Source organism: Barbus barbus (assembly GCF_936440315.1).
Source record: "Barbus barbus genome assembly, chromosome: 25".
Taxonomy (NCBI): domain Eukaryota; kingdom Metazoa; phylum Chordata; class Actinopteri; order Cypriniformes; family Cyprinidae; genus Barbus; species Barbus barbus.
Genome location: NC_136753.1, coordinates 11,326,228 through 11,346,813, shown reverse-complemented (window position 1 = coordinate 11,346,813; position 20,586 = coordinate 11,326,228). Strand labels below are relative to the sequence as shown.

Sequence of the window (20,586 nt, the reverse complement as noted above, 5' to 3'; positions counted from 1 at the left end):
CGGTAGTGAAAGTTACTCACCGAGGGAAGATTTCTCACCTCGAGACACCGGCAGAGGTTGAAAAGTTCATTCTCAATCTGGATCCCGCCACAAAGTCTTCTTTGAAGAAAGATGTAGCGGTTGCGTCACGAGAATCCGAGGTGAACGAGGATGAATCTGCAGTTCCTATGGAGGACTTTACTGAGAAAATTTGACAGTCTCTTCATCCTAAAAATGACCGAGTCAGATGTTGACGGACGAGCCGGACGGCTAGGGTGGCCGCGTATCCAAAGGCTGTTACTTTGAGGGCAGATAGAAGAGTGTGTTCTAACTCTTTGTTTACTGCCCATTTTGTTGCCCATTTTGTTTTTGTTTTTGTCATTGTTCTTATTTTTGTTGTTTTGTTCTATGCCCGGGACTGCCCACGTAAGTTTAATTGGTCTAATGTATGCCTATATATTAGTTTGCGTAATATTTGTATGTCCAGATGCATATGCATATGCTCTGATCACCGTTATCTTTCTGGTGGATTACTTTCTGGTCGATTACTTTCTGGTCCTCCCATCTTAGTGGTTGGTGTGAGTTGCTTTTCTCTTTTTAATATATGGCTATAAATATTTTGTCATGGAACGTCAATGGGTTAAACAGCCCTGTTAAGCGAACCAAATGCTTAGATTACCTAAGAAGCAAAAAGGTCTCTATTGCTCTTATACAAGAGTCACATTTGAAATCAGTGGACGTGCATCGCTTTCAAAATAGATATTTTAAAGTGATATCTGCCTCTTCGGCTGTTAATAAAACTAAAGGGGTGCTGATAGTGATTAAACGTAATAGTGTTTTTTCAATTATAAGAACCGGTGGAGATACAGAAGGCCGAATCACTTATGCTGTTGTTTCCTTAAATAATACTAATTATGCTTTTATGTCTATATATGCACCCACCGAGGGTGATAACTCATTTTTTCAAGAATTACTACGTTTAGTTGTGAGTTTAGAGGACTGTCTTGTGGTGTTAGGGGGCAATTTTAACGCGGTGTTGGACCCCCAGTTGGATAGATCTCATGTCTCTAAGTCTGATTCAGTGATCTCTGGATGTTTTAATTCCTTTTTGCGACACTCTAATATATGCGACGTTTGGCGTTTACAAAATGATGGGGCTAGGGATTATACATTCTTTTCAGCTCGTCATAAGAGTTATTCAAGGATTGATTATCTACTTATGTCCCCTTCACTGATTCCCTATATTAGTAAAGTTAATATTCTACCGATTCTTTTATCTGATCATTCTCCGATAATTACATCTTTAACCCCCGCATCATTGGGCACTAAACGCAATCGATGGAGATTTAATACCTCCTTGTTACAGGACTGTACATTTGTGTCTGAGTTACGCAGCTCCTTGATGGAGTTTTTACAGATTAACAGAGATTCAGCCTCTGACCCCCAAGTATTATGGGAAACCACTAAATGTTTTATTAGAGGTAAATATATAAGTTTTTCGTCCTTTAATAAAAAGCGTAGGGAGAGCCGTAAATTTGAATTAGAAAAACAAATTGATCTACTAGAAAAGGAATTAAAAAATAACTTTTGTGAGACCAAAACCAAAATAGTAAATGTCCTTAAATCGGAATTAAAATCCATATATTTACATAGAGCTGAATTCATCATACATCGTACTAGACAATCATATTATTTCCATGGAGAACGGTCTTCCAAGCTGTTGGCTTTGAGGTTGAAAGATAATGAATCTAAGACTAGTATATCAGCTATTAGACATGAGGGCTCAGTATACACTCAACCTAAGGATGTAAATAGGGTATTTGGAAACTACTACCAACTTTTGTACACTTCAGAATCCAACTCTGACCCAACAAACTTTGATTTATTCCTTAAACAGTTAAATCTACCCAAATTAAATGACTCTCAGCGCAACATATTGGATAGCCCTTTGACAATCGAGGAATTAAAATTCGCCTTGGATTGCATGAATAGTAATAAAGCACCTGGGCTAGATGGGATTCCCCCAGAGTTACTGAAGATATTATGGGACATAATAGCGCCTTTGATTCTTAATTCTCTTAACTTTGCGTTAGAAAAAGGGGCTTTACATAGGGACCAAACTACAGCTTTAATAACTTTGCTACTGAAGAAAGGTAAGGATCCACTTGAATGCTCTAGCTACAGGCCAATTAGCCTTCTATCCACAGATTCAAAGCTGTTGGCAAAGGTCCTGGCTTTAAGATTGGATCGATGTATAGGAGACCTGATTACCTATGATCAATCAGGTTTTCTAAGGGGGAGATTTGCTGCAGACAATATACGTAGGCTTCTGCATATTATTCAACAAGCAGACTCATATACAGCTTCCTCTGCAATCCTTTCTCTGGATGCAGAGAAAGCATTCGACAGAATCGAGTGGAGCTTTTTGTGGTCTGTCTTAGAATATTTTGAGTTTGGCTCCTTTTTTCTACAAGCAGTCAAAACTATTTATTCTAAATGCTCAGCCAGAGTAATCACTGGTTCTTCTATCTCCCCTTCCTTTTATCTTGGCAGGGGCACTCGTCAAGGCTGTCCCCTGTCACCCTTGCTTTTTAATTTGTCATTAGAGCCTTTGGCCCAAGCAATCAGACAATGTTCTGCAATAGTTCCAATAAGTTGTATGAATACATCCCATAAAATATCACTCTACGCTGATGATGTTTTGTTGTATATATCAAACATCACAGACTCGGTTAAGGAATGCTTAAAATTATTTGATACATTCGGTAAACTGTCTGGTTACAAGATTAATTGGAGCAAATCCATACTTATGCCCCTTAATTTAGCTGCTAAATCAGAGATTCAGAATTTACCCACTACAATTCCTGTCAGTGACCAGTTTAATTATCTTGGAATCAGAGTTTTTTCTTCATTATCTCGCATTTCCAAGTGGAACTATCAGTCTCTTCTGGATAAGATTAAGAGCGATCTTCTGTGTTGGTCTCCACTCTGTCTGGCTCTTCATGGAAGGATAGCCACCGTTAAGATGAATATACTTCCGAGGCTAAGCTTTTTATTTTCAGTGTTACCTCTGACACCACCTATTGGCTATTTTAATGAGATCAATAAAGTAGTATCCAAATTCTTGTGGAATAATAAACGGCCTAGAATTCGTTTTAAATCGATGCACCGGCTAAAACCTCATGGTGGCTTATCCCTACCAGATTTTTGGTCCTATTATTTATCATACCAGATGAGACCACTTAGGACATGGCTAGATGTTGACTCCCCTGTCCCATGGCGGGCTTTAGAAACTAATATTATTTACCCATTGCGTGTACAGGATTTACCCTTTACGGGAATATTGAAGAAAGTTTTGGAAAAGTTTGGTCCAATTATATGCCATTCTATCAAAACCTGGAAAGCAGCAGAGAAGATTATGGGAGCTTCAGATTCTTACAGTGACTCTACCCCCATTTGGCATAATAATAATCTTTGTACTGGCAACAAACCGTTCGTTTCCAAATGCTGGACTGAATGTGGTATCTACACTTTAAAAGACCTGTACAACGATTATGGGCTTAAGTCCTTTCAGATGCTAAAGGATGAGTTCTCGCTCCCAGGATTTTCCTTTTTTCTGTATTTAAGATTAAGATCTGCACTGAAAGCTTACGGAGTACCCTGGTCGATTAAAATATCTCCTCATCCTATGGTAAATTGGATAGATTCTAGTATGGCTTCCAGAGGTATTGTGAATATAATTTATATATCACTTGTAGTACGACAGTATTCAAACATTCCGATTGAAGGTTTCTGGGCAAGAGAACTTGACACTGTGATTGATTGGGACAATGTCTGGGGAAATTGTTTTGCTACCTCTAAAAACCCAGCTCACCAAATGATCCATTATAAGTTAATCTATAAGGCATATGCCACTCCTTGTTTATTATATAAAATGAACAGAAAGTCTGACCCCCTTCTGTCACCTGTGTAATAGCTCTAGTCAAGGTACATATATACATATGTTCTGGGACTGTCCCCGAATTGCCTCGGTCTGGGCCTTGGTACAGGACTTATTGTCGGATCTTCTGAAGACTCAGATCCAAAAGGACCCACTGCTTTTTCTTTTGCTGGATGATTCATCACTATCGTTGTCTGTCAATCAAAAAAGGATTCTGTCTGCTGCTCTTACTGCTGCTAAAAAGGTTATTTTAAAACTGTGGCTGGATCCATCTATCCCAGTTAGATTGACGTGGATGTCATACTTGCTGGACATTGCCCGGTTGGAGTGTACCACGGCCAAAATACATGGTGCCACCAGAAAGACAATACAATTTTGGTTAGACCTTATTGACAATTTATCAGACCTCTCGAAATCCTGAGATGACATATATTTATGTAATTTTATTTATCACCTTTTTTTTTTTTTTTTTTTTTTTTTTTTTTTTTATATATATGGGCAGATCTAGGGCACTGCTGTAAAAAGTTGTAAATCAAAAATCTGTAATAAATAAAGAATCAAAAAAAAAAAAAAAAAGAACTCTCTGCCTGCTCTGTCACAGTCAAGTGGTCTATCCATGTCTCTGCTCCACCATGGCTTTCTGTTCTGCCAGCAACGCCATGGCTCCCTGCTCTCCTGTGGTGGTATTCGGCTCTGCCCTGGCTCCCTGCTCTTCCAGCTCCTCCCTGGCTCCCTGCCCTCCCAGCTCTGCCGCTGCTCCATGGGCCAGGTCCTCCTTTGTTCTACTGTCTGCCGCTGCTTCATGGCCCAGGCCCTCCAATATTCCACATTCTGCCACTGCTCCACACTTCAGGTCTGCCTCTGATCCATGGCCCAGGTCCTCCATTGATCCAGAGTCTGCCACTGCTCCCCGGCCCAGGTCTTCCAGTGTTTCACGGTCTGTCATATTTTCACAGAATCATGTCAAATGCCTTGATTGTAAAATTCAATATGAGGTGGGGTGGCCAACTTTATACTATGTACAGGCATCTCAGTAAATTACAATGTCGTGAAAAAGTTCATTTTTTTCTTGTAAGTTATTTCAAAAAGTGAAACTTTCATATATTTCAGATTCATTGCATGTAAAGTAAAACATTTCAAAAGTTTTTTTGTTTTAATTTTGATGATTAGAGCTTACAGCTCATGAAAGTCAAAAATCAGTATCTCAAAATATTAGAATATTTAATTTTGAGTTTCAATTAATGACCACCACTACAGTATAAATTCTGGGTATCTCTTGTTCTTTGAAACCACAATAATGGAGAAGACTGCTGACTTGGCAATGATCCAGAAGACGAACATTGACACCCTCCAAAAAGAGGGTCATTACTGAAAGATGTGGCTGTTTACAGAGTGCTGTATCAAAGCATATTAAATGCAAAGTTGACTGGAAGGAAGAATTTGGGTAGGAAAAGGTGCACAAGCAACAGGGATGACTGCAAGCTGATTCAAACACTTGAGAGAGCTTCACAAGGAGTGGACTGAAGCTGGAGTCAGTGCATCAAGAGTCACCACGCTCAGACGTCTTCAGGAAAAGGGCTACCAAGCCACTTCTGAACCAGAGACAACGTCAGAAGCGTCTTACCTGGGCTGTGGAGAAAAAGAACTGGACTGTTGCTCAGTGGTCCAAAGTCCTCTTTTCAGATGAAAGTAAATTTTAGCATTTCATTTGGAAATCAAGGTCCCAGAGTCTGAGGAAGAGTGGAGAGGCACAGAATCCATGTTGCTTGAAGTCCAGTGTGAAGTTTCCACAGTCAGTGATGATTTGGGCTGCCATGTCATCTGCTGGTTTTGGTCCACTGTGTTTTCTGAAGTCCACAGTCAATGCAGCATCTACCAAGAAATGTTAGAGCACTTCATGCTTCCTTCTGCTGACAAGCTTTATGGAGATGCTGATTTCCTTTTCCAGCAGGACTTGGCACCTGCCCGCACTGCCAAATGTACCAAAAGCTGGTTCAGTGGTGTTACTGTGCTTGATTGGCCAACAAACTCGCCATAGAGAATCTATGGGGTATTGGCAAGAGGAAGATGACAGACACCAGACCCAACAATGCAGATGACCTGAAGGCTGCCATCAAAGCAACCTGGGCTTCCATACCACCTCAGCAGTGCCACAAACTGATCACCTCCATGCCACGTCGAATTGAGGCAGTAATTAAAGCAAAAGGAGCCCCTACCAATTATTGAGTACATATACAGTAAATTAACATACTTTCCAGAAGGTAAACAACTCACTAAAAATGTTTTTTTTTATTGGTCTTATGAAGTATTCTAATTTGTTGAGATAGTGAATTGGTGGGTTTTTGTTAAAGGTGAGCCTAAATCATCACAATTAAAACAACCAAATACATAAACTACTTCAGTCTGTGTGCATTGAATTTATTTAATACACAAATTTCACAATTTTAGTTGAATTACTGAAATAAATTAACTTTTCCACGACATTCTAATTTGAGATGCACCTGTAATTCAAGTTAATTTTGGCCTTATGACATTCAAAAAATCTTGTGTTCCTTGTCTATTATTTATTTATGGAATTTTTATTGGTACCGTTTATCTATTCAGGGGACATTCTCTAAAAGACTACCTGTCATTATCAGAAATGTCCTGTTCACTTTCACACAGTTGCACACCTAGTTAAGGGTCTTTCTCAAAGGCACCACAGTGGGATTGAAGAGGGAGCGGAGAAATGCTCTTTTTTTTCACACCCAAATAAAACAGCTAAAATCTAATACACATTTAATGCAGAAAAACGTTTACTGACATAAGATTATTGTACAGTAAAAAAAAAAAATACATGTTGATTAACTTTTTCTAATGGTTCGTTCATGAAATGGATGCAAAATCTTGTTCCATTGTATTTTAAATGTAGTTGTTGGACCATAAAGACATTTTCAAAATTAGTGTGTCATTTACCTCAAACTTTGCCTTTTATTTATTTTATTTTTATTATTATTTTGTTTTTAATATTCATATTCTCTTCCCTCAGATGCTTTGAAGAGGTGGAATCCCCAATACTACAGACTCAGACATTGATGTAGCAATGGCGGAACACCTGAAGCATGCTCCAGGAATAGCTGGGGGTGGAGGATATAAAAATTGAGCCATAAACAACTTTCAAAGACTCTAAAAACACATACATATGTGTTAACCATATTCCAGTATTTTTGTTGTATACTTGTTTGATTTATGGCTGTTTAACAGTTATGCAAATGGTTAGAGGAAAAAAAGTAGTACTTCCGCAGCTCTGACTTCCATGCATCAATGATGGAACACATGAATCACACTCCTGGAAGAGCTGGTGGTTTGTGGACCAAGAAAACATTTTTGAATTTTTTTTTTTTTTTTTTGAAAGACTAAAAATAGTTACATATGTGTTAACTTTGATCCTGTACTTTTATTTTCTTGTTTAAATAATGGCTGCTTAACATTAATGTAAAACTGTTAAAGAAAATGCCATTGCCACAGATTTAGAATTAACCACATTCTACTATTTTTATTTTCTTGTTTGGTTAGTAGATGTTTAACAAATGGAAGACATTTTTCAAAAATGTAATATTCACATTAAAATATGTTGTGGTAAATTACAGCACTCTTCTTTTTGTTTAAGTTTACAAATACTGTGTTGTTTGTAATGCACACGTGGTTAAAACTTTATATAGATGTTCAGGTCTCACTGGACGGATTTTGGACCGTTATAGAACCTTTGAGCCTGTGTGAATGGATATGTAAAATGTGTAAACCTAAAGACGTAACTGATTGCCTTTAACAACGTTACAAAATGGGTGTGTGATTATTTTATATGCAGGCTTATATACTTAAATTAATACATTAAATTAACACAAAATAGACATCCAGAAGATGTGCAGAAAAAGACGTAATTCATGGCCAGAAGATGTCAAAGACTTCGTTTAAATTTTTATTTTGGATATATTTTTCAACCATGATGGGACATGTCAGAGGAACGTCTTTTCAGTGGTCATTAAATGTCCAAATGTTTGCTGGACATGCATATCCTGAATTACAAACACTTGACACATCAATGCAAACATCACCAACAAGCACAAGATCACCTATTTCTTACACAAATCCTCATACAAGGAACAATCATACCAAAAATGCTTCTCATCTATCACAGAAATATTTGACAAATATTTACAATAACTACAGAGTCTCTCTGCCATTGGTGTATTACTCCATCTGCCTGTTTCTATAGCAAGATGATAACTTGAACATCTAAAAAGGAATGATAGTACCAGTTGCATATTATACACAGAGACAATGTAGCACTCTTGTATCAAAGAAGACTTGCATTGTGAATATATATTTAACTTATTATTTCCCAGAACTGATGTGTACCATGCCTCATGTGCTTTTTCTTTCAATCGTTGGTTAAGAATAGCTGTAAATGTTCTTATATCACCTACACTTTGAGCCTCCCAGGCACTAGGAAAACCCATAAAAGTACAGCAGAACACTAATACAAGTGACCCATGTTTTTCTACCTACTTCATCTAATTGAAAAAGCATATTATAACATTTTCTTGGATAACGATGATTAGATATAGACACTAGTTTTATCCAATACATGATAAATCTTTTCATATAAGAGGTGGACAATACAAATCTACCTAAATCACCCAAGACAGCTACATTGCTCACACTTGTACTGATGCACAGGAGTTTTTTTACAAAAAGATACCTGAACATTTTCAATACATTCCACTGGTTCAAAACCCCATATCTCAGATCCATAATAAAGTATGGGTGCAACCATGCAATCAAACAAATACAAAGATTGATTGCAGCTAATTTTATGTTTGCGAACAAACCTTAGCAGGGAAAGCATTGCTTTCTTGCCTTGGCTTGCTAAAAGTTGTCGGGTTTTCCACCATGACAATTTTGGTGTAAGCTACATACTTAGATATTTGTAACAATTAACCACTTCAATCTGTTTACCCGCAAAATATCATTTTTCATCCTTATTTAGAGAGCCCCCTGTTCCAGCTATTCAATATGTTTCTGTAATCCTCCAATTGTATCTGCAATATTAGCAATATCATCAGCATATATCAAGGTCTGTATTTCTGTAATACTTCCATTTTGAATACCTTTACAATTTTTCTTCAACATTTTTGTTTATCCTTTTCTTGAATATATAACAGTGGACTCACCATGCAGCCCTGTCTTACACCAATGGTGCAGCCAAACTACTCTGTTAGACCATTAGTTCCTTTCACACATGATTTAAGTTTAGAAAACATAGATTTCAATACAATAAAAACTTTTCCACCAATGCCATTCTTAATGAGAGTGAAATACAAAAGATTATGCTGAACACTGTCAAAAGCTTTAGACAAATCAATAAATATACAATACATCCTTCCCTTTTGCTTTGTAATATATTTCTGAACCACCGACTGTAAAATAAAAATAATTATCTATTGTAGAATAACCTAACCTATACCCTGCTTGTTCTTCATAAAACATATTATTTACTTCTACATAAGATACTAAATCTCCAGTTCAAGACCTTTGTAAAAATTTTACCAAGCACATTAAGCAAAAAAAATTTACCAAGCACATTGATCCCCTTATAATTTCCTACATCATTTTTATCACCATTCTTGTATAGCAGACAAATCACAGCCTGGAAAGTCTCTGGAAAGTCCCCTGTATCTAATATTTTATTATACAAAGAGAACATTATAGGAGAGAACATATGTGACGCTACTTTCAGCTTCTCAATAATAATAATACTGTCTGGTCCAGGGGCCTTTCCATTACTCATTGACATAATAGCTTTAAAAATCTCATTATAGGTAATACTACTATCTAAAATTTCATCATTAAATAATGCAACTTCATGATTATTCACACAATCTGTGACAAAGTTTTCAAAGTCAGCATCTATATTAAATTTTGAATCACATAATAACTTTATAAAATATTCTAGCCACTTATCATGTGTGATATTATTAGACTGTATATTATTAGACCTTCCATAACTTTTAATTTTCTTCCATAGCTGCTGTGTTTTTATGATTTCCTGTAGTATATTACCTAAAACATTTAAATAATACTGTTTTTCTTTCTATTACATATTTTTAAATGTTTAAATTGTCGATTCTCAAGAATATAATTATTCATAGTCCCCGCATTACCTGTTCTTCTGAATTGATTTAAAACAGTATATTTTACAGATTTCTGAAATGAACAATCTTAATCCCACCACTGTGGTTGTTTAACTTTAAATACAGACTTTTTAATTAGAAATTTACCTGCTTCATGTAAACAGTCTGTCAACATCTTAGCTGCTATGTTAGGATCTTCTTCCACTGCAGTAGAAAAGCCACCTAAAAAGTTTCCATTCAGTGAATAATATAATCTTTGCAAAAACTGCCTCTCACCATTAGTTCCCCATTTAAATCTTGTTGTAGGTTTCTAACCACATATTATTTTTATTTTAGCTTTTAGGGAATGTAGGATATCATAGACTGAATCAGACCATTTTTAAGATGCATTGGAACATTGAAACCTGAGGAGCTGGAATGCAGAGAGGCCTTAAGGAACAGGACGTCATAAATCTAGTTTGGGGCAAGCAACTCCCAACTAGCAAGCCTTTTTCACCAAACAACTTACAACACTGAGGACAAAGAAACACTTATTGATAATTCCAATTCAAGAAGGAGACTGTCAAATTTGTTGCAAGTAATCAAGACTGATGTTCACACGTAAACCTGTGATAGAAAATCATTAGCTACAGACTCTTTTGGGCGTGTCTCCACACATAAAAGACCGTCCAAACCAACATTCCTTCTCTAAAGAACATGCCTCGTTCTCCATAGAACCACATAAAGACTTTCATTTTCAATTTTAATGAAACTAATAATTTCTATGCATAACTGCATATTGTGTATGTAACCCATTTGAATATCCTTGTTTTAATAACTCAATATGTCTTGCTTTTAATAAGTATTGAATGGATCGAGCCTTAAAGAGACCTATTGCATGTTTAGTATCTATGAGTTTGAGAATTCACGCTTGAAATGTTTCTTCCTGTCAATTCTTTGTCAAATGCATCATAGTCTTATTATGAAATCATGTTCAATAAGGTATACTTGGCCATAGCTTGTAAAATTCGGACCATGTGACAGATAACAAGCTGATTTATGATTTGAAGAACACACCCTAGCTAAGCAAGGACAGTGTCTAATTGGTCAAGGCGTCCAGATAGGACGGTCCAGAAGCTGAGTTTAAAACCTCAGGACATCCTCCATTCTCTCTCTTGTCTCTTATCTTCTCTTACTTTTACGCCCCTGCTCTCTGACTCTCTCGTCCCTCTCACCGCGTGCGTGCTGCTCTTTGAGCATGCTCTGGCCTCATGTGCCATAATGAGAAGGAAAACAACTTAGTCTCGTTACATCATTTTATTTTATTATTTTACGTTAGTTTCTTTTCTTTCCGTGGAGTTTCGTGTGTTAATGTTAAAGCTTCGACTGCACTTCTTCAAACGTCCAGCAAGCCAACGCCAAGAGACATCACTTCAAAGACTACTGAACTTCCAGCGAATCAGACACTTCGGGGAACCCCCTGTCTGCAACCAACCCCGTTACACAGGCAAAACCAGCAAACACACCTCCAGATTCTAACAGGTTCTAATTGGTGTATTTAATATAAATTTTAGCCTCATTGAGAAACTCAAAGCGAGGGTTAAATAAGTGATTGATGGTTGTTCAGGTCTATGCAATAACACATATTGCTGTGAACTTGGGATTTCACATTTCCTCCTCTTAAACTCATCCTTTCCTCACTTTCTCTCTTTCTGCAACGTGTGAATGTGTGAATGCTTGTGTTCATGTGTTAGATTAGTTTATGTCTTAGGTTTATATAAATAAAATCTGATTTATATTTTAAAAGAGAAGTATCTTGTGTTTTCTGCTCACAAGTTAATGCCTTAATCTGTCGATTTCGTTACTGTGCTATTTAATAGTGTTTTCACTATATTTGGGATTTTAATATCCAGTGCAGAGTTTGTTATACGGCTCGTTCAGTGAATCGCCGTAACGCTGATTCTGTTCAAATCCCTATAAAATCATAAATGATTCCCTTTGAGCTAAATTAAACTATTTGTTTAAATTACGTATTAATATTAATATTATAAAATGTAATAAACCCCTACATTTTATTGGTGGAGAATGCGGGCAGATTAATCTAAATTGTGAGCATAAACCAAGTATTTAATATTTTTCTATTGCCGCGGATGAGAGACGAGACTTGTGTGTGTGTGTGTGTGCGCGTGCGCGTGAGTGACGTCAGCTGCGCGCGCCCCGCTTGAATGAATGAAGTCAGCAAAAGAGCTTCTCAAACTGCAGTAAGTGAACTTAAAGTTAACATCTGAGATCGTACAATAAGGTCGAAATTGAGCGTGTTCCTCTCTTTCTGTAATGCCTTTTATTTATAGTTGAAGTGATGTCCTGCGGGTTCCAGGTCAGTCAGTAGCTATTCTCCTGAATCTCAGTCTGTTAGCAGAACGAAGCTAAACTGCAGTGATTTAAACGGGAAATAAATCAGTGGATAAAGAATAGTTTTGAGCGTGTCCCTCAATCCTATTTATCAGAGCCATTATTATTCATAGTTTGATTAGCAGTGCGTGTTCCATTGTTAAATCATCTATGACTCCCTCAGTTAAACATTAGACAATAACGCTTGTCTGTTTGTGTAACTGTGTGAAGTTAATCTCGCTCAACACTGCGTGTGTCCGGGAGATTTTAATGGGAGTTTTTAAAAGCTTTATCAAGTAAAGTTTAACTTTGAACCAACAGCGAAGAAAACCTGTTGTGTTATGTGTCCAGAGAAACTGGCACGGCTTCTGATACAGTACTGCTTCCCTGCAGCAACAAGCTGCTATTTTAATAAAGTTTAACTCTGAACGAACTGAGAGTTTAAGCGCCACATCGCAGAACAACTAAAAGCGGTGTTGTTTATTTGTACAGTGTTGAAATGCGCTGACATTTCATGTAACATGCTTAACTGTACTGGCAATGCAACGTTTGTTTTGGTTTCCACAGTTACAATCGTGACACGGAAGTCTTAACCTACTTCCGGAGCAACTTTGTACTGCGCACGCGCAGCACATCGATGCTGATGTAAACAAACTCGATGCTGTTGCTAAGCTAACGAAACGGTTGTTTACCTGGTACAAGTCTATGCTAAAGATTAGCCTCAAAGGTTAGCAGTTAGCATTAACCTCCAGTGGTTTAATACAGTGTGTGTTTGGAAAGCTAAAGTGATTTAACCCTTTAAACACCTCTCAACTAATAGACTTGTTGGTCTTTCGATTTCTTATTTCTCTAAATTCTCACTTCTTACCACTTATTTGCATTTTACTAGAAAGGGAAATACTAGTTCACAATTATTAATTGTGCCAAATTCAAAAATTTAATTAAAACATTAAATTTATTTGGAATCATTCAAATTTCCCTCAGATCATTTCATATGATCAATACTTCTATTATTCTCTTCTGGGCCTAATCATTTTAGATACAAATAAGTCTTGAACTTGGAACGTTTAAGTAAACTTATTCTATCTAATTGATTTATTACCCATATTAATAGATTCTATTCAGACTTATACTCACTCATTACTTTATTGCGTTTTATTCCCTCATTCTTCCTGTTTTGGTTATAGACTTAGCCACTATTTTCTATTTTTATTTACTGATTTTCTCCTTTATTTAATTTCAATTTTACTTTGTCTCACCTGAGCATTAATAGGAGACATTGTTATCCGTCACTACGAGTTCAAATCAATTTAAGAGACAAATCTCTTTCACCAAAATTTATTTTTGTTAAGTTGTGTAGCAACTGAAAACAACGCTCTACTCGTAGTCGGCATAACTGCTTGCTAGTGGACTAGCATTTACTGTCTCTTTCTCTTCTCTCCTGTTCTCTCCTGCTTTCTTTCATCTTCACTTTTCACATTTGTGGGGACCTGTAAGAACCATCAATCAATTCTAAGTGAATGAGATACACAAGCTTGTCAAAAGGACTAATCATCTTTACGAATTTGATTGTAATCGTTCTTCCTAACCTCCCTACATTAAAAACGCAATCAAAATTTTAACATCTCATACAACACTGAGATCAATTTTAATAGAGAAGTTTTGAGCAACCGTTGCCTTCGCAGCCTCCCTGGTGAGCGGTCCAACTGTAAGGTGTACGTTGTCAATCCTGTCAGACTAAAAAGAGATATCAGAATTATTATTATATTCATCTGTCGAGAACAGAGATTTAATAATATTGTTTGCCTCTTGATAACATTTAATTGAAAGAAAAAAATTAATAAATAATTTCTCATTTAAAAAAAAAAAGGGAATTGTTTATTTTAATTGAATTTGCTTTTCACCTGTTTCTCTCTTTCCCCTCTTCCTCATTAGAGTGACGAAGTCTTCACATCTTTAGTCTACCACCTAGACACTGCGACCAACACAGTCATCATCACCACACTACATTAGTGGTTCAAAATCACTGACACAACACTTAGTTGCCTCACCTACACATAGGCTTTTACTCCACACAGATCTGTGTCAGTCTCTCTTCTCCCTAGCGTGCCAACATGCCGCAGACTGCAAACCCCTTTGCACAAGGGGAAGATGGGAACACTTGGCTGAGAGGCACGACAGACAGCCTCACCCCCAAGACCCTTGAACTGTTATTATTTTTAATAATAATCCTAAGCCTGAGAAGATTCCTGACACAAGATTCAAGCCAGAACAACAACCACGAGGAGCTAGTCAAAATCTCAAGCTCTCTAAGCTATGCCTTCACAACCCAGCTGAAACTGAGCGACAAGCACGTCACCCACCTTCAAGAGGAGCTGACACGTGTTCAACGCCGCATAGACAAGCTGGAAGTGAAAGTTCAAGATCATCTCAAAGCACCCAACGAAAGGGAGCAGGAAACAACGGAACAAGTTAAGGAGCTCCAAGCAGCCCTGACAGCAGCTCAGCTCGACCAACAACATGCAAAGGCTGCCCAGAAAGACCTGGTAAACAGACTCCAGTATGCTGAACAGCTCCTAGAGAAAGCCAAGCATGACATCAGCGACAAGAATGCTGAAATCAGTGCCTTGAAAGACCACCTTGAAAGGTACAGTTCTGAAATAGACACTCTGACCCAACAACTAGACGATACCAACGATCAGCTCTACATGGTCAGAAAAGAACTTAAACATGCTGATGAGCAGAAACAAGAGCCAAGGCGAGAGAAACAGCTCTCAGCCTCACCTCTGCTGAGAAGAGCAGAGTCCCACATCCAAGAACTGGTATACAGCGAAAGAAGCGAAGAGCCACAACCCAAAACCTCACCTGCCTTCGCCACAGAACTCTTTCCTGTCCACGAAAGAAAACCTCCCATCCAAGCAGACCTCGGAGCTGCACATGGGATGACCATCAAAGACCTCGACAAGCTGTCTAAAAACATCAGCAAGTTCAACCCGAACTCCACAGAGGGCCACACCATTCAGGCCCATCTTCAAGATATCGACTTCTATCTGGAAATGAGACCTCATGTGACTGACAGAGACAGGTTGTACCTCCTTAGAGCCACGTCCAGTACCGAGGTACGAAACTTTCTAGATCGACAGCCCAGCCGAACGAAGTCAGACTACCAGCTACTTCGTGAAGTCCTGATTAAAGAGTTTACCGACTCTGAATCTGAACATGGACTTTTAACTGCCTTAGAAACCAAACAAGGTCGACAAGAGGCTCCACAAGCTTACTACAACCGACTCCGACAAGCCTACTTCGGTGCACACAACGAACCTGACCTTGAAGAGGATGTGAACTTCAAAAGCCTCTTCCTAAGAAATCTGCACCCTGGAGTCAGCCACCATCTAGGCGTCATGGCCTGTCCACGCTCCATGACCACCCAACAGTTGCGTGACCTGACACAGAAGGCCTACAACAAGCAGAAGATGGCCCCAAAGAAAGGTAACACAACCTCCACACTCTTGAACTCTGGCAACAAAGACTCAAGCTTTGCACTGGACGACACCCAGTTGCATCACAACACCAGAGTCCTCCATCAAGAGCACAGAGAACGTGACCCCCATGTCCACGACAGCTATCAGCCCAATCGCTGGAAAAATCCGTGGGACCAACCACGCTTCTCAAGAAACCACAACATCTGGAAACCTAACCAGACATCCAAAGGTAATCACCTGACTCATCCAAGAGCGACTCGTGTGGGTAAGCGTCAACGAAACCCACCTCAGCACCACTCAGACATTCACAGTGCTGAGTATGCACAAGAACAAGACAGCTTACCATCAGAAGACATGGAACAAGTCATGAAACAACTGAAAGAGTTCCTTCAAGATAAGCTGAACATGGATGACTACAAAATTGAGTCATGCTCGCTGTGACCAGCGACAGAACGGAAGGCCGGTGATCACATGGTACGACACCATATCAGAGATGACAAGCACCTGTTCAACAACCACCCAGAATGAACAAGTCTCTCACGGCCAACCAATGATGAAAACTGAGGTACCAGAGAACATCACCTCAGTCACCCATCACTCACTAGTAAACTGCTAAATGAACTAAAACTTCAAGAACCACATTCACGTCTGTGCAACAGCAACCACCAAAGCACAGAAGGTCAGAAAGTCTGCCACATCCAGAAGGCAGCACAAGAGGAATGCAACATAGGAGACGAAGTTTGCATCCCAGCTTCACACAGCCATGCCAAACTACCTCTGACTGTCTGCTTAAGAACTTCCTGCCTTGCTGGACTGACCCCCATTAGATCATGGACACGCCCTCATCCACGCCAAGGATGCAGAGAGCCAGTCTTCACTGACATACCAGAAAAGGGGGGAGACAACACAGACTGAAACAGATCTGACCACACCTACACTACACCACTAACACACATAACATTACCTATACCCAGAGGTAACCACATCTACTGATAACACATTCCACAAACATATTCTTCTCACAAGTAGAATATACAAATTGGAGCATAACATGAAGTTACATACACCACCATGAAGAAACATGCAGCTATCCTCACAATAGGTAGAACACCTGACACTAAGTTAAGGTACATGACTTCCTAGCTGCACGACATCCTAGCGCAACATAAGTTGCAAACCACTCTAGGAAAACCCACAGCAGCTTTGTTTTGTTTTGTTTTTCTTTCACCTATACTTTTCCTTCCCCTCTTTCTTTAGTAGGTGAAACACCTAGACACCCTGCAAGGGTCAAAGGTCTGATATTAGGATTGACTCGTCACACCTAATATCCGCAAGCCACTCTAAACTGAATGGAAGCCAGAGAGCTCCATGCACAATAGGTCAATTCATTTTACCACAAATGATGCCACTAGAAACTAAAGGTGAACATTCTTAAGTTAAGACAACTTAGAAGGAACAAACAAATCTAATCTCAAAACTTGATCGAAGAATCAAAGTATTGAACCGAATTAGAACGACAATTTCTAAATTGAACTGTTCAAATTACTAAACTATATTGACTAATTGAATATAACCGTCTGTACCTCAAATAACCTGAGGACCTGCACCAATACAGTAACTGTTATGGAGGTGTTGTCTTGTTGTTTGCTGTGTTCTTGTCTGCTTCTTCTGCCTTTGTGTTTCCAGCGCTCGACGACGTCTTCAACTAAACACCTCGCCGATCGAAAGGGGGAGATGTAGGATATCATAGACTGAATCAGACCATTTTTAAGATGCATTGGAACATTGAAACCTGAGGAGCTGGAATGCAGAGAGGCCTTAAGGAACAGGACGTCATAAATCTAGTTTGGGGCAAGCAACTCCCAACTAGCAAGCCTTTTTCACCAAACAACTTACAACACTGAGGACAAAGAAACACTTATTGATAATTCCAATTCAAGAAGGAGACTGTCAAATTTGTTGCAAGTAATCAAGACTGATGTTCACACGTAAACCTGTGATAGAAAATCATTAGCTACAGACTCTTTTGGGCGTGTCTCCACACATAAAAGACCGTCCAAACCAACATTCCTTCTCTAAAGAACATGCCTCGTTCTCCATAGAACCACATAAAGACTTTCATTTTCAATTTTAATGAAACTAATAATTTCTATGCATAACTGCATATTGTGTATGTAACCCATTTGAATATCCTTGTTTTAATAACTCAATATGTCTTGCTTTTAATAAGTATTGAATGGATCGAGCCTTAAAGAGACCTATTGCATGTTTAGTATCTATGAGTTTGAGAATTCACGCTTGAAATGTTTCTTCCTGTCAATTCTTTGTCAAATGCATCATAGTCTTATTATGAAATCATGTTCAATAAGGTATACTTGGCCATAGCTTGTAAAATTCGGACCATGTGACAGATAACAAGCTGATTTATGATTTGAAGAACACACCCTAGCTAAGCAAGGACAGTGTCTAATTGGTCAAGGCGTCCAGATAGGACGGTCCAGAAGCTGAGTTTAAAACCTCAGGACATCCTCCATTCTCTCTCTTGTCTCTTATCTTCTCTTACTTTTACGCCCCTGCTCTCTGACTCTCTCGTCCCTCTCACCGCGTGCGTGCTGCTCTTTGAGCATGCTCTGGCCTCATGTGCCATAATGAGAAGGAAAACAACTTAGTCTCGTTACATCATTTTATTTTATTATTTTACGTTAGTTTCTTTTCTTTCCGTGGAGTTTCGTGTGTTAATGTTAAAGCTTCGACTGCACTTCTTCAAACGTCCAGCAAGCCAACGCCAAGAGACATCACTTCAAAGACTACTGAACTTCCAGCGAATCAGACACTTCGGGGAACCCCCTGTCTGCAACCAACCCCGTTACACAGGCAAAACCAGCAAACACACCTCCAGATTCTAACAGGTTCTAATTGGTGTATTTAATATAAATTTTAGCCTCATTGAGAAACTCAAAGCGAGGGTTAAATAAGTGATTGATGGTTGTTCAGGTCTATGCAATAACACATATTGCTGTGAACTTGGGATTTCACATTTCCTCCTCTTAAACTCATCCTTTCCTCACTTTCTCTCTTTCTGCAACGTGTGAATGTGTGAATGCTTGTGTTCATGTGTTAGATTAGTTTATGTCTTAGGTTTATATAAATAAAATCTGATTTATATTTTAAAAGAGAAGTATCTTGTGTTTTCTGCTCACAAGTTAATGCCTTAATCTGTCGATTTCGTTACTGTGCTATTTAATAGTGTTTTCACTATATTTGGGATTTTAATATCCAGTGCAGAGTTTGTTATACGGCTCGTTCAGTGAATCGCCGTAACGCTGATTCTGTTCAAATCCCTATAAAATCATAAATGATTCCCTTTGAGCTAAATTAAACTATTTGTTTAAATTACGTATTAATATTAATATTATAAAATGTAATAAACCCCTACAGGAATCACTCTTAAGATGATTATATGATTTATATGATTAATTGCTATTAATCAGAATATCCAACTTATACCTGGTTAACGGTACCTTATTAACGACTTGTCCAGCAAGCATTAAAATCAGCACGTTATTTCTTAACAATTGGTTTATCTTATTCGCTGGCCAACGATAAAACAACCCAAATAGTTAACTTTAGTTATCAAGCTCAGGAGCGTAGGTAACGCAATCTTTTTGGCAAATAATTATGATTTGCAAAATCACATAGCACAGACAAGAGATTTCTTAAGGGAATCAAAGTTTATTTACTACTCTAACACGACACTAACTAGACAACACAAAACAGACGATTTAAACATACATACATACAGGTAATGAGTTGTTTTGATCTGAAGAGAGTCTTAGGTTCTAATGCAAGTTTTCAACCTGAGGGAAATCACACGCAGGAACTCTTTATCCTTACTCTTAACAGATAGATATCACCAGTTTCAGCCAATTTAAGAGATGTTATCTTACTGTCTTTTGCTTTCAGTTGTTTCCGATCGAGCTCAGTCTTTTTTTGGTTGAAGACGTCGCTGCTGAACACTTTGCTCTCAGTCGAGATCAGTTCTTTCCGGGTTTGAGACAGACCGTGCGCGGATTGGCTACTCGGTAGGTCGTGTCACGAGGGTACTCTTCAGTGGTTGGTTGGCTTCGTGCTGACTCGATGACGCTCTCAGGAAGTCTTTCTAGTTCTTAGCTTCAGATGTTAGTTTCTCTCAAAGTTTAACTGAGTCTTGGTCTCAGTTGCAATGCTCAGCCGTGATGTTAGTGGCCAGAAGCGCTCTGCAGCGCGTGAGCAGAACGAGAGACGAGCGAGGCGAGCGTGAGCTCTTCCTTTTCAGTTTTCAACTCCAACACAAACTTTTCAGTTGCGCATCTATTTTTAACGGGCCGATTTGGGATCCGCCCACGGGCGCCTGATCCAATCGGATTCTTCCTGTGGGGGCGTTTGATCCAATCGCAAGTGTTTCTGTAGGGCGGAGCTCCGCCCTGCACAGCTGCGTGTTGTGCATACATTATCTGGTTCAGTTATTTTATCACATGAAAACCTTATAAACAGCAGACTTCTATTCGTATTGTACTCATGCATTGATGAAAACAGATCATCTCCATTCACACCATAATATTCTTCATGAGATTAGCTTTCTGACGAAACCAAACACCATGTA

At 38.6% G+C, this 20,586-nt stretch overlaps 2 protein-coding genes across 3 annotated transcripts in view; one reads left to right on the top strand and one right to left on the bottom strand.

The window, feature by feature from the left end:
* Positions 1-7,544, top strand: part of LOC306844454 (SEC14-like protein 1) — a 146,508-nt gene extending 138,964 nt beyond the window's left edge. The window contains exon 19 of one of the 2 annotated variants that reach the window (XM_079376602.1): positions 6,948-7,544. The gene's annotated coding sequence lies outside the window, so the exon portion shown is untranslated. The remainder of the gene's footprint in view (positions 1-6,947) is intronic. The other variant, XM_079376603.1, reaches the window with a different exon arrangement.
* Positions 386-20,275, bottom strand: LOC306844462 (uncharacterized protein). The gene is made up of 3 exons (XM_079376621.1): positions 19,892-20,275; positions 10,240-10,314; positions 386-4,858 (listed from the first exon to the last, which is right to left on the bottom strand). Exons 2-3 carry the CDS (start codon positions 10,265-10,267, stop codon positions 4,530-4,532), a joined length of 357 nt encoding a protein of 118 aa, XP_079232747.1. The 5' UTR covers positions 10,268-10,314; positions 19,892-20,275; the 3' UTR covers positions 386-4,529.
* Positions 20,276-20,586: the final 311 nt, after the last annotated feature.

What these genes read in the sequence shown, in the direction of transcription:
- LOC306844462 (XM_079376621.1), bottom strand. Translation starts at nt 10,267, where the DNA reads ATGTTGACAGACTGTTTACATGAAGCAG. An exon ending in AGACTGTTTACATGAAGCAG is followed by an intron (nt 4,859 to 10,239) that starts GTAAATTTCTAA and finishes AAAATATGACAG; the next exon opens with ACCGTGAAACACTGGAAGAC.